Raw genomic sequence first — 15,754 nt, forward strand, 5'->3', positions numbered from 1 at the left:
ACCCATCTGCCTTGGTACACAAGCAGACTAGCTAGCCAGAAACTAAACCTATCACTACCACTCACCTCAGCAGAAGAGAGCATTGGGTTCTAGCTGGTCACTCTTTCACAGAGTCTGGGAAGGAATCTGCATGCTGACCATGGCGAGTCCTTGATTAAGTATACTGTTTACATTTCCTAGGATTCCTTCTTCTAGGCTAGAATTGTATTGTTTTATGTACTAATAGAATTTGGTTTTCTGTTTAATTGGTTGTAGTATGCTTTTTCTGAAGGTTGCCAGAAGAGCCATATGAAAACAGAAGACCAGCCATATTGAGAGTATGAAAACTGCCTGGGAAAGTCCTTTTGGTAGAGGCTATGGAGGAATACTCACACGCCTGGTGCAGGAGGGCATCCAGGCTCTTGTGGACATTCCAGTGGGGAGCTGAGCTTGTATATTCCTCTTCAACAAGTAATTTAGCAATGGTTGCTTTGGGTAAAATAGTCACAGGGCTGCCAATATATTCCAACAGGAAACAGTTTCCAACCAACCCTACCTAACATGTAGAGGTTGCAGGTTAGTCATGGTTCCCTTACGAAAGCTGTGGCCTGCTGTATCAGTTTAACCAATAATAACCCAATCATATTAGCCACTTTGAGTCCCCTTTGGGGAGATAAAGCAGAATATAAATAAATATAACAACAACAACAACAACAACAACAACAACAACAACAACAGAACAGTTTATGGTAAATCTTCAATAAAAGACCCTTTACACCAGTGGTTCTCTATCTGTGGGTCCCCAGGTATTTTGGCCTACAACTCCCAGAAATCCCAGCCAGGTTACCAGCTGTTAGGATTTATGGGAGTTGGAGACCAAAACATCTGGGGACCCACAGGTTGAGAACCACATCAATATACTGATTGCTTTATTTCTGAAGCAATAAACATTGGACAGTAGATCATGTATTCAATTTAAATTGGGAGGAAAAACAACAAGCATTTCACCCAAAGCTTTCCTATGTTATGATGATTTTGAACTTTCTTCCATATGGAAATGTCTTTTTTTCCTGTTTGCAGAAAAATGTTAAAATTATTCTGGGGCATATCCTGTGTTGTATACCAAGAATATTCTTCAGGTACATTGGGACTCTGTCATGCTCACAAAGCACAAACAGCCTAAAACACACCCAGCATTCTCTCAGATCTGTATGCTACCTGGGAAACTTGCACTGGGGTAGTCAGTGAGAGGTCACAGCCCATTGGTACAGAGTACTGCTTGCATGGAGAAAGCCTCAACTTCATTCCCAGTTATAGTTAAAGCAATGGAAATAACAAACTTTGGAACACCACTGCTTTAGACACTGGAAAGCCATTCAGTCCAAAAAGATAATCCTGTGCTAGATTTCAAAGACAACCACATTTTTAAAAAAAAGATGGCCTCAGAGGTTCATATAAAATGTATCTTCCATTCCTGATCTACTCCTTGAAGTAGTTTAGTAAATTTCCAGAAACTCAAATGTTGATTACAACAGAATCTGATAAATATGCAACTATACAAAATGAATTGCTGCCCCTCTGCTCCATCAACTCTTGCTAAATCCAACTGATGTTGTTTATCTGCCTAGTTTTCATTCTGGCCTTTTTCCTTCTACATGTCTATCAAATTCAGTGGGATTATTCTGCAAAGTGGAGTCAGCTAGGCACAATTGTGCATACTAAGTGTAACTGTAACATAGCAAGACATGGCTTGTTAAGGATGGCAGGTCAAGAGCAAATGCTACTTCCCAAACCTCAATGGAGATGCATAAGAACAGAGGATAGAAAAAGTAGGGATAGAAAATCACCCAGTTTTAATTTAATTCAGCTTCTTTGAATTCCACGTGTGTTTTTTTCCTAGTTTCATATCAAGTTGCAATTTGTTCCACAATATCCAGTGAATTTTCCAATGCAAGCCTTATTTTGCATTTTTTCTCATGTATGCATTTATTTAGGGAATGTACTAAATTTGTGCAATTTTCCACCTTGATTAAAATATATTTCAATGTGATTTTATTTTTCAATTATGCAGGTTTTGCCACTGATGCTCAAAGTATGCATTTTATTTCTTAGAAACATCCTTTGATAGGGGCAAAATCATTATGTTCATCAAGACTGCAGACTAGAATGATTTTCTACAATTCCTAATAAACCACCAGGTCATCTAGCTCAGCAATAGCACTATCTTTCCAGGATTTTAAAATAGTAACTTTTCCAGTCCTAGTTCAAGATATTGTGAAAAATACATGCAACGTTGTCTCTCCCTTAAAAAATTATTCTGTTACTCCAACATGGGGAATGTGGGAGAAATACACCAGTTAATTCGCTATTAACTAAATTGCTATGTTGCAGCCAGTGGAATAATAATTTGGAATAAATCTGAAACTCTACATCACTTCATGTTGTCAGTTATATCATTCTGAAAGTTTGATGATAATTGGAAAGCAAAAGATATGACAGAGAAGTCAACTAATAACACAACATCTTTGCCTTTTCCATGACCAGTAAATTGGATAATCTATTCACAAAATTGTATTGTGATGTGAACAGCCATTCTATTTTCAATTGTATTCGGAAAATGACAATTAAAAATATCATTTGGCAAAACACCAATGTGTATTTATAAACAATAGGATTAACGCTGAAGTCTCTTTGACTAGCCTACAAGAGCCATGAAAATATTTTGCTCAGAAAAACCAAAGTGTGGCTCCCCCAATAAAAATATTATGGCCACCTTGGGAATTTTGGAAATACACCAGGAGGGCATCCTACTGTTGAAAGCCTGACTCCATCTGATATTTTAATAGCTCCAGATGGCCTTTCCTGGAAGACAACACTCCCACTATTCTTTTATCATGACCTCTTGGGTCACACATTATCTGAAAGGATGGTGCTGTCTTCCTTTCAAGAGCGGGTTAGTGTGCCATTCAGCTTTAGCTCTTATTTGACCAAACTTTCAATGCTGAAATGAACAGTTTTACCCATCAACACTTTATGTAAAATTGGAAGAAAGACATTTCATTCTCTACTCCATTATTGTCTATTTTAAAGTAAATGAAAATATCATCTAGTGCATTTCTCTATCAGACGGTTTTCTTAGCACATACTGCAGGGCTATGACCTTTTTCATATAGAATGTGTAAAGAACTCGGAAAGTAAAAAAGCTAAGCTCACAAAGGTATGTGTGCCTTGTAAGACTCATTGCTCCAAAATAACGAATACTCACATATTAATGAATTATTTATTCTTTGCTATTGTCATAAATAAAGCACTTTGGATTTGCATAGGCAAAAATATTAAACAAACTAATGCTCTAAATAAAGTAATAAGGTTAATTTCCTTCCTGCTGTCACTAAATTCATGTTAGCAGCCTCTCTTCAGCTTGACATCAATTAATGATTTTAATTCCACACTCTTGTCACTGTGCTCACTACCCTTTCTTCTAATTAAAATGGATGATGCATGATGAAGGGAAAACACAAGACTTCTGTTCTTGTTGTAACATTTCTATTCATTAGTATACTTTTTACAGCAAAAGGCTTGTAGTTTTAATGGCACTAAAGGAAGATGAAGAAAGGCTGTATTATCTCTAAGAGGCATAGGCTCTTGTACCCCTAGGGAGAACAGACAATATGGAGAATTACCCTCATCCAATGACCACATCCCCAAGGACAAGATATCAATAGGTTATTTTAATTAGGATGTCTTATCTATTTATAATGGTGTGCATGCACATCTATGTACAAATGCATATATATTTAAATGTGCAGAACCCTAGAACACCACACAACTTGCCTTCCATGCCTGTATTCTATAACACTTCCTAATTTAACCTGAAACCTACTACTAACATCAACAGGGAGGATTGTCCAAGAATTTTTCCCTGAAAAGACACACACTTTGTATTTGCCCTCTACCTCATCTCTTTCAAGTTTCATTAAATCCAAAAATCATGTTTCCCTGCAAGTCGGCACCAGACACGGATGAGAGACTTCCTCCTGGCACACAGAAGGATGGGCAACTTGAAAGGTGATGAACAGACTGCGCTCTGGCACCATGAGATGCAGAGCCAACCTTAAGAAATGGAACCACAAAGTAGAGTCCATGACATGCAAGTGTGGAGAAGAGCAAACCACAGACCACCTATTACAATGCAGTCTGAGCCCTGCCACATGCACCTTCTTATAGAAACATCAGAGGCAATCCAAGCGGCCAGCTACTGGTCAAAGGACACTTCGTATAATAAAGGTTTTCCCCTGACATTAAGTCCAGTCGTGTCCGACTCTGGGGGGTTGGTGCTCATCTCCATTTCTGAGCTGAAGAGCCGGTGTTGTCTGTAGACACCTCCAAGGTCATGTGGCCAGCATGACTACATGGAATGCCATTACCTTGCCATCAGAGTGGTACCTATTGATCTACTTACATTTGCATGTTTTCGAATTGCTAGTTTGGCAGAAGCTGTGGCTGACAGCAGAACTCACACTGCTCCCCGGATTCGGACCTGCGACCTTTTGGTCAACAAGTTTAGCAGCTCAGTGCTTTAACCCACTGTGCCACCAGGGGCTCCACACATAATATAATGCCAAGTTTTTAAAAATTGTGTATTTTAAATACATTACAATGGTACCCTCAGTTCGCTTCTGATATGATAAATAAATAATAATGTCGTTTCCTCCCTCCCCCTTACCTTATAGTTGTCTTTTTAAATTTACATAGGTGAGCAAATGTCACTTTTACTTGAAAAAAAAACTCAACTGTGCTGTGTAGGCAAGCACAGAACTGGAAGCTTTAATAAGTAATTTGTCTGTAGTGTTAGCTTCAAGCAGCAGCCCTGAGATTTATCACTCTTAAAATCTCACTCAACATTTCTTGCCTTAGCAACGGAGGACCTTTTCTTATAACACTTTTCAGTTCAGAGTCAAGTGTCTTAAATGTCATGCTTCGAATATAGTCTGGATGCCATATTTACAGTGGAAGAATCTGTATGTAGAAAGTGAACAGAACATCTTATCTCAGGTCATTATTTTCAACTCTGTGAGCTATACAGATATTCCACTCAGAAGAATTTTGGGATATATTTTTTTTTGTAACATAGTGTAGTAATGTAAGGACAAACTAGTGGGGGGAGCTCCCCCTTCTGGTTTGAAAGTTGTGATGGACAGCTTCCATTTCCATTTTAGTACTTGTGCCCAATGACTAAATTTGCAAAGACATCAATATAATTGCTTTGATGACCAGGCAAAAATGGCAGTTAATTCTGAAGATAACTGCTTTGGGAATGGGAAGGGAATGTTTTAAGTGCATACTTACCATTTTTAACTTCTACAAATAATGCCTGGAGCTGTTAATATTGTTACCCACAGAACTGACCACAGTCTTTACAAAGTTTAGCAATCCCTGGAGGTAATGCCATAAGCAGAGATTATAAATTTTTGAAACATAAGCTCCTGCAACTCTCAAATCTCATCTTTAGGGTTTTTCCAGAAAATCAATTTTGCAGTGCAATAAATGTTTAGTGGTTGCCCATTTGTTGCATGGGATCAAGACATTTTCCCTTAAGGAAACAATTCTGTTTCTGTAATGTCACAATTTTGTAGCATTCAAACCACAATATATTACTACCTGGAGGATGTGGTTTCTTTCCTCTGTTAGTAGGAACCAAACAGAGTACTGTCTTGAATATGATTCATGTATGTCATAAGCACTCATTGTAAGTTGTACATATTGTGATAAGGGCCTAAATGCACTAAGTTCCACTTAGAGTTGGCTTATTGAATCAACTTGGTTAATCAACACTGTCAGTTAAATTCCACTAATACATTTGGCTGATTCTCATTGGAAACTTAACAATTGAGTTTAACCCACAGAAAAACAACCTGTCTCTTTTATGCTTCTTTCATGTTATGATCAAATTATTATGAAATTCAACCTTCAAGGATTTATCACTTGTGGAAGCAGATTTTGATTTGAGATTTCTTCAGAATTCTGAAGATGAAGCTAACATGAAATAAAGAAAAGATTCCTTAATGCTCATGTCTGGAATTTATCACAACCAAAAGAATTTGGACGTACTGTAGAGTCTCGCTTCTCCAACATAAATGGGCCAGCAGAACATTGGATAAATGAAAGTGTTGGATAATAAGGAGGGATTAAAGAAAAGCTTATTAAATGTCAAATTACATTATGACTTTAAAATTAAGCACCAAAACATGTTTTACAACCAATCGACAGAAAACGCCATTCAATACACGATAACATTATATAGTATATATAGTAATTACTGTATTTACGAATTTAGCACAAAAACATTGCATGAGCCCAGAGGCCCACTGGGTGTTGCTACTTAGAGAAACAGATGTGGATTCAGGCAGAAGGCATACTGTGAGGTATAATACAGAATGTTAGATAAGTGAAGGTTGGATAAGCAAGACTCTACTGTAACATCTACAATATAAGTATATTATCTGTAATGTGTTGCTCAGTGTTGTCACCAAAGGGATGAACCATGTGACATCAGAGAGGTGACACCACAATGACTGACATTGTGCGTTTTTTCAGCAGCAATGTTAACACACACACACCTGCAGATAGATATAACTACAAAAATATTTTTCATAACCCTACCTTAAATGTGCTATACCAATAAATCTACAAAGCTAAAACTCTATGCTAATTTACCTTTTGAAGCTTCTGGAGTTCATGCACTCTGATCGGAGTTGTCATTATTACCCAATTCCAACGATACTTCAAATCATGTGGTTTCATTTATCTGAACATACTATAAACATGCACTGTAGTTTTTGCTTCTGATGCTTTTTCATAGTTGTTGATTTTGACACATTTTCTGACTACAATGTTGTTGTATGGTCTGATACAGGAAAAGGTCAATGGATGACACCGTGAGTGACTGCACTGGGTGACACCAACCCTAGTAAGCTCCAGGGAGAGTATAATAAGTACTCTTTTGGGGGGCATGATTTAGTGTAACCTTGGCCATTCCTCCTATTTTAATATAATTTTGTGCATGGCTAAATAAATACTTTTTTTCATAGTAATAATCCATTATTTTCCTCTTTCCGGTAGTCACTCATATAGATTTATATACTTGGGCATTCTAAAAATCCTCTTTTCTAGAAATCCTGTTTGGAGGGTTCTTCAGATACACCACAAATAGTGCTTTCTTTACACGAAACAATGTTCACAAGAAGGCTGTGACAATGTATAAAATGGCAGTTTTTATTCAATTCATTGAATGGAAAATTAAGCTACATTAATTTGCTTGTCTTCTAATCAATATGGACCAAATACTTGCAAGACTTCAAGCAAAATACAATGCAATCAAAATACTATTAAAATTATAGAGTCGAGGAAAATAATTTTATATAATTGTGGCCTTGATTGATTTCTTAATGGAACATCCACTTATTCTTTGACCCCTGTGGTGTTTTTTTTTTTTTTTGGTTGCATTTCTGCTATACACAGTATATTCATTACACCCAGCCTGACTCCCCTTGTGCACCTCATCATTAAAGGAATAGTGATTTAAAGAAAAACTAAAGCTGAGATTAAGTTACCTGCCCATTAAGATCAAATAAGAAAGAGAAATAAACACTTTTCAAAGAACAGCCTACTATCTGAAATGAAATTTTATTGGATCATCTTATTTTTCATGAATTCACCAAAGTTACAGTCATATGAGATCTTTATTGTACTGTCTGAATGCCCTGCTGGTACATGACACAATTCATCTTAGGTCCATCATTTTAAATGATCTATCAGAAGGCAGTAAACATGTTGGTAAACATTTGTTGACGAATATATTAGCTAAGCAGAAAGGTGACCATCTTTACCCATTAAAGGGCAACCGAGGTGGTAAAATGTATGGAAACCAAGTCCTATTACAAACAATTTAGGGAAATGGCTGTGTTTAACCTAGAGAAGACTGAGAGGTGATATGGCATCCATTGTTAAATATTTAAAATATTGCCACATGGAAAGTGGAATGAGCTCGTTTTCTGCTTTTCCTCCAAATTATTAGCTCATCAATCAGTGGATTCAAATTGCAAGAAAGGACATTCTGATTAGAACTTCCTGATGGTCAGAGCTGCCTTGGAAAGAGGATCCCCTTCACTTAAGCCTTTAAAATAGAGATGAGATGCCTATCTCTCAGGGATATAGCAAAAATGAATTGGGTTTGCACTAGAATGTCTCTCCAATTTTATTATTCTGATTCCATAGAGCTTGTTAACTATTCATGGACTGCTTGACTTTGCAACTACTTTCTACAATTGAGAACACAGAATCATAGAGTTGGAACAGACCCCATAGGCCATCTATTCCAACCCTCTGCCATATAAGAACACATCATCAAAGCATCCCAATAGGTGGCCAACAAGTCTCTGCTTAAAAACCTCCAAGAATGAAGCATTACCACACTATGGGGGAAAGTGTTCCACTGTCAAAGAGCTCTTACCATCAGGAAGTTCTTCTTAATGTTTAAGTGGAATTTCTTTTCCTGCAGTTTGAATATGCTGCTCCGTGTCTTGGGCCCCAACTACACTGCCAGACAAAATCCAGATTATCTGATTTGAACTGGATTATATGGCAGTGTAGACTCATATAATCCAGTTCAAAGCAGATAATGTGGATTAGCTGCCTTGATATTCTGGATTATATGGTAGTGTAGAAGGGCCCTAGTCTCTGGAGCAGCAGAAAACAAACTTTTTTCTTCATCAATATGGCATCTTCACAAATATTTAAACATGGTTATCACAACACCTCTTAATCTTCTCTAAACTGTGCCTCCAATACCTTACTTTTAAGATACTCCCATCCATCATGAACCCCTTTTTGTTTTAATATTCTGGACTATGGAATCACAACAGTACCTTTCTAAATTTACTGAAATCATAGAATCATAGAGTTAGAAGAGACCACATGGGCCATCAAGTACAACCCCTGCCATGCAGGAAAAGCACAAAGTACCCATGACAGATGTCTACCCAGCCTCTGTTTAAAAGCCTCCAAGGAAGTAGCTTCCACCACTCCAAGGCAGAAAGTTTAACCATTGAAGAAGCTCATATGGTCATGAAGTTCTCACTAATGTTCAGATGGAATCTCCTTTCCTGTAATTTGAACCCACTGCTTCTAGTCCTAGTTTCAAGGGCAGTGGAAAACAAGCCTGCACGCTCTTTCTTATGACACCCTTTCATATATTTATACATGGCTATCATGTCTCCTCTCAACCCTTTCTTCTGAATGCTAAACATGGCCAGTTCTTTAAGATGCTCCTTCTAGGGCATAGTCTCCAGACCTTTGATGATTTTAGTTGCCCTCCCCTGGACACTTTCCAGCTTGACAATATGTATTTTGAACTGTGGTGCCCAGAATTGGACACGATATTCCAGCTGACCAAAGTGGAATAGAGAGGCATCATGACTTCCTTTGATCCAGATGATATACTCCTTTTGGCTTTTTGAGCTGCTGCATCACACTGTTGGCTCATGTTCGACTTGTTGTCTACAAAGACTCCAAGATCTTTTTCATATGGACTGTTGTCAAGCCAGGCATCACACATTCTGTATTTTTGCATTCCATTTTTTCTACTTAAGTGTAATATCTTACATTTGTCCTTTTGAAATTCATTGTGTTCTGGCCCATCTCTCTAATCTATTAAAGTCATTTTGAATTTAGATCCTCTCCCCTGGTGTATTAGCTATTCCTCCTAATTTGGAGTCATCTGCAAACTTAATAAGCACACCCTCTAAAGCTTCATCCAAGTCATTTATAAAGATACTGAACAGTACTGGGCCCAGGACCAAACCCTACAGCACTCTAGTAGTTACTTTTGTCCACGATGAAGAGGAACCATTGGTGACCACCCTTTAGGTTCAGATCAACCTAATAGTAGCATCACCTAGCCCACATTTAACCAATTTGTTTGTAAGGAGGTAATGGGGGACTTTGTTGAAGGCCTTGCTGAAATAATTTTCATGGTCATGTTAAAATGGAAATTAATTTCCTTTAGAACTCACTCTTAGATGTTGTATCATAATTCCAGCACAAAGATACTAGTCACCAACAACAGCCATGAAGTAAGCAATTAAGTTATCTCCTATGCCTACACAATGGTGTAATCATGACAATATACTTAAATGAAAAGAAGCAGATTTACAACTAACACACATAAATAAAGAGCTCACCAATAAACATCAACTAGAAATAATGAGTACGCATTTGCTTACAAAGCAGAAACCAAAGAGAAACGGTGAAAAAATTAGACTGTCCATAGTGAAGCCATTTTCTGTTAAGTGGCTCACTGTGAACTGAACCTGTTTCCAGAGTGTGGAAGTTGCAATCAGATAGTCTACAGGCAATTAAAAACTGTCACAAGTTGGGTTGGGTAATTAAGAAAACAATTCAACTCCAGGTAGCAATCAGATCTTGCTCTGCCTGGTAGAGAAAGTTCTGTGGACATAGGACTACTGATGGCAGTATTCTAACAACTGACAGTTGTTAGAAAAAGCAACTTTGCTTCTCTAAGGCTGCATCTACACTGTTTAATGCACTTTCACATCACATTAACCTCCATGGCTCAATGCCATGGGATCCAGGTAGTTGTAGTTTTACAGGATCTTTAAGCTTTCTCTGCCAAAGACTGCTGGTGACTCATAAAACTAGAGATCCCAAGATTTCGGAGCATTGAACCATCCAGTTAAAGTGGTGTCAAACTGGATAATTCTATAATGTAGATGGAGCTAAAAATAATGCAGAATTGAAGACAATATAAGATAATTTCTTCTCCTTTGAAACAAAGCAGGTGTAGAAACCAGGAATAATTGTCCCTTTGACATTTTAACCTAGCTAGATAGCATTTAATGGAAAGGCTTAGAAAACGAAGAATCCTGCCTCTGTTTATTTTCTCTGTCATCACAAAGGATTGCTCTTTCCCTCAATATTGAGAATCCAGAAATTACATGCAAATTACATATGTTTGCAAAATCGTATAAGCTCATCAGAAGAAATGTGTTCAGCTGCAGCTCCCTCTCAAGGTTATTAATCCAGGTTTGTGAAACACAAACTCAGTGGTAATCCCAGATTGCAAAGCATTCACTGGAGTTGAGGTATTTCAGGCAAGCCTGCATGCTATGTTGCTAACATGATAAACACAGTTATCCTTTGATAACATCAGTGCAAACATACTGCTATCATCACATATTAAAAAGATAAACCATATGATAGATTATCGTGCCTCTTACCATAACACATCACTTAATCAAGGGGATAAAGGGTAGCAATTCTTACCAGGAATTAGGTACTGAACTCTCTTTCATGTTCTTACTGATGAACTTTTACTTGATGATATGATTCTACACTTTCTGTTGAGAAATATATTCTGATTTCCCTTTAAACTCTATACACTAGAATACGAGGTGAAGGTAAAAAAAAAAAGCCCAGTTGTAACAGCATTTATATCAGGTATGGGCAAACCCTGGCCCGAGGACCAGATGCGGCCCCTTGGGCACCTTCCCCCCCCCCCATCCTATCCTATCCTTCTCTCTTTCCTTCCTTCCCTTTCCTTCCACCCATTTGTCCGTCCTTCCCTCTTTCTTCCCTCCTTCCCCCTCTTTCTCCTTCCTTTCTACCCTTTTGTCCTTCCCTCCTTGTCTCTTTTCTCCCTCCCTCTATTCCCTTCCACCCATCTCTTCCTCCCTCTCTCTTCCCCTCTCTCCCTCCCTCCCTTTCTGTCCTTTCTTCCTTTCTCCATTTCTTCTGGGGGATGTTTAGTTGGGAGAAGAGAAGGTAAAGAGGGAACATGAGAACCATGTTTCAAGATTTTAAACGGTGTCCCATTGAGGAAGAGGAGGGGGAAAACTGACTTTCAACGGCTTTAGCGATCAGGGCACAAGGGAGCAATGGTTTCAAATGGCAGGGAAAGAGATTCAACTGAAAAGATTAGGAAGAACTTCCTGAGAGTAAGGGGTGTTGGAGAGTGGCATTGGCTGCCTGTGGTGGAGTCTCCTTCCCTGGAGGCTTTTCTGCAGAGGCTATCGAGAGAGGTTTGATTGTGCCTCCTTGCATGGCAGGGGACTGGACTGGATGGCTCTTGGGGGTCTCTTCCAGCTCTAGGATTCTTTATCAGGAATAGGCAATACGAGTCTAATAGATACACTTTTTTTCTCCCATCCACCATTCCATCCTGATCAAGGCCAACCCCTTTGGGATCCAAAAATTTCCCGTCTTTCCTTCACTTTCTGGAAGGGAAGGGAAAAGGGCAGTGAGGGGACTTGGGGAGAGTCCACCTCCCAGCCCTGCTCTAGCCCACCATGCAGCACTCAGGTTGGGAAGTTTGCCCATGCCTGATTTATATGTTACTATGCATTTCAATTTCAGCCAATATCTCGAATTTAATTCCATCCCTCCTTTGAGAAATAAAATACAGAGAACTATGAACACATCAAGGAACTATATCAGGCATGAGCAAACTTTTGCCCTCCAGGTGTTTTGGACTTCAACTCCCACAATTCCTAACAGCCTACCTGCTGTTAGGACTTGTGGGAGTTGGAATCCAAACACCTGGAGGGCTGAAATTTGCCCATGCCTGAACTACATAGTCACTTGCCTCAAATCTGTAACATTCAAAGCTGTGAATCTGCTAAAGGTGGAGGAGATACATGGCCCACTAATGTCCCTCATCCATTTTTGGAGGCTCTGAAATACCACAAAACATCCTGTGTTCCCCATTTTAAAAAATTGTTCATGAAAAACAAGACAAACATTAAAGGAGCAGTTGTTCCTAACTAACAATGGGGGTGGGCTTGTTTTAATGTCCCTTTTATGAACTTTTTAAAAGAAGAATTGAATGTACAGTGTGGGAAGAAAAACAAAAAACCCACAGTTGCAGCACACATTGGAGAGATCAGAACTGGTACCTGGACTTACTAAACTTGCCCCATTCTAACTGGGAAAGAGAAGGTAGAGAGGCCTGACCATTTTTTTTCTTAACAGTCTCAATTCCTTCCAAAAATCCTATCTATGGATCAATAATTACCAGGATTACTTTAGGATTGTATCCTCCGAGGTGTTGCCTTCACTACTGAGAGCAAGTAATGCCTTACCATGTATGTACTTAAGTTCTTTTCCTATATATATTTCTGTTTGGATCTGAACCTAAGAAATTGCTTTGTATGTTGGAACTGCAACAATTTTTTTAAAAGGCTGGCTAACATCCAGCATAAAATACTTAAGAGTTTACTATTAGAAACCAATACCAAAATGTGTGGACATCCATAGTCCCACTAATAAAAAATACACATGAGCATATTTGTATTTCAAGATAATTTAGGGGCCCTTTTTTAAAAAAAGAAAAGGATCAAGTTGCAGTTTGCCATGCAATTAGACTTACAAATCTAAGCTGGTAATGCTTCATTAATGTCAATAGCACAGCACATTGCAATTAGTCAGTGCCCTAATTTTTATTAATATTTTTAGAATTATAAATAACCATCATTGTTAGTGTTCAGTTTCACAATAATGAAGTAAAATGTTGTGGGCGTAATAGCAGTGCTTTACAACTGATACGCCATAAAGCTAATAATGCTAATTGGTTCAATGTGGCTTGGTAGTGTGCTGGAAGTGACAGACTGTGACGGCAGCCCTATGTTCAAGCATGGAACATTTATAAGAATTAAGTTCATCTTAATTTGGGTGCATGATTAAAACCACACATCATGCTTCAAGAATCAGTTACATAAAGGAAAGCAGCAATGTATACACTCAGTGTGCTTAGCAAATGTAAGACTATCGATTGAAGAAGAAGACATGCAACCTATATCCACAACCTTATCATGTGTGTGCAATTACAACAAGCTGTAGAGAATAGGAAAACACATGCTAGAGAAAAGGTTAGTGAGCAGGGCACACTGAACTCATAATACCCAATCTGGTTCTTGGCATTTTGAAAAACTTAAGACCAGAATTATTGGAACTGGACCAACTATCAAAATATAAAATTTGGAGGATATTCCTCAGCAAGAAGTACTTAATGCTTTTGTTTTCAATAACCCACTATTAAATCTACACAACAGTACATGACAACAGGAAAAGTTTGATCTCCATTAAAATTTATTTCCAGTGCTCAAGTTTTAAATTCATTTTATGACACAGTATAAAATCAGTCTGCAAGGTTTTCAGAAAAATATATACAATTCATTCCAACTTCATATAAATATTAATGTTTTGAAAGTGTCTAGACAAACAATGCTAACACAGCTATATACAACTGTATTACTCCACTTTCCCCTGTAAAGTGGAGAGGAGGAACCAAAATAATCTCACTAAAAAGGAACTCCAACTAAAAGTTCTTAAACTAAAGATACCCATGTTGAAAAATATGCTCTAGCAAGATTTAAACAAAAGGCTCAAGTCTACCTCTCCTGTTCTTGCTTCATTCGTAGTTTGTCCTCTTCTCCAGTAACAGCTTCCTGCACTTTGATTTTCTCACTCTTGTCATCTTTTCGATGTTTGCCAAACCTGTTAATAACAAAATAAGAAATCTAACTTGTCAAAGCAAAGAATAACTGTGTGTGTTTGGACAAGCTGCATATGAAAGTCTGTGCTCATTATAAGACGACACTCAAGCATAGGGCATGTGGGTGGAGTGACAAACTAAATATCAAATGAATTACCTCTAAAATTGCCAAATTTAAATAACCAGATTACTATACTTATATTAAAGGCTAAAGACTTTGTTACAATTCATATTATTTCATTATATTTAAATGCAACGGAAATAGTTAACACAGTAACTGGAAGTTAAATCTTGTACTTAGAAAGTCTGAGGAATATAGGTCCCCACTACACATTCAGGGGAATCCTAGATAATTCTACTCCATTTTCAACAGCATTAAATTAGGCTATATTATCCATGTCTTTGTTGTATCACATAGTGTTCTAGAACCATACAATTGCATCTGTTTCTTAAATTCACCCTATAAGCTGTTAGGACTAGATCTCACCTATAAACTAGTATGAGAAATGTCACACTACAAGGTACACATATTAAAAAGCAAACATAATGAATAATAGTGTGCAACACTGATGGTTTATTCACCTCTGTTGCTTCATTTTCAGAAAATTTTGTGTTCAAACTTAAATGTGGCTAGGGCTGTAGGCTGTCTCTGAGTTAGAAACATCTGACTTACAAACAACAATGGGAAGTGGAAGAAATCTATCCTTAGGAAGGGAAATTCACTCCTGAAAGAGTAATCACGGGGAAAAGATGTCTCCACTGAAGTGTGTGTGTGTGTGGTTGGAGTTAGACTTAAAAATGCACCTATTCTGACTTACAAACACATTCAACTTAAGAACAAACCTACAGAACTTATCTTGTTTATAACTTGGGAACTGCCTGTATATGGCAAGTTGCTGTGTGGAACAAAATGGGTAACAGTTGAAAATTGTAAGAAAAAGAGGAACATCTTTGAGAAAACTTTGGATCTTGGCTTCATAACTGGAATTAAGATACTTACAGAACCAGACAATACTATCTAACACCGAGAAAAAAAACCACACACAACCATAGCTATCACTAACTCAAAACTTTAACTGCTTATTTCCAACAAAAATGTTAAAATCAGTGGAAAAAAGCACAGGCAACAGTTTTTGAGAACCAGTGTGGTACAGTAGATTGAATGATGGACAAGGACACTGGGAGTCAAGGGTTGAAATCTCAGAT

The 15,754-nt window shown here is 37.9% G+C and overlaps 1 protein-coding gene across 13 annotated transcripts in view; it reads right to left on the reverse strand.

Moving 5' to 3' along the window:
- The window catches only part of PARD3 (par-3 family cell polarity regulator), a 620,400-nt gene that overhangs the window by 126,714 nt on the left and 477,932 nt on the right, over positions 1 to 15,754 (reverse strand). For 9 of the 13 annotated variants that reach the window (XM_060782530.2, XM_067470358.1, XM_060782527.2 and 6 more), the window contains one exon: positions 14,449 to 14,550. The exons of the other annotated variants lie outside the window; for them this stretch is intronic. In XM_060782530.2, coding sequence (XP_060638513.2) covers positions 14,449 to 14,550 — 102 coding nt within the window. The remainder of the gene's footprint in view (positions 1 to 14,448; positions 14,551 to 15,754) is intronic. 13 annotated transcript variants of the gene reach the window in all.

The sequence above is a fragment of the Anolis sagrei genome, chromosome 6 (assembly GCF_037176765.1).
Source record: "Anolis sagrei isolate rAnoSag1 chromosome 6, rAnoSag1.mat, whole genome shotgun sequence".
NCBI classification, from domain to species: Eukaryota; Metazoa; Chordata; class Lepidosauria; order Squamata; family Dactyloidae; genus Anolis; species Anolis sagrei.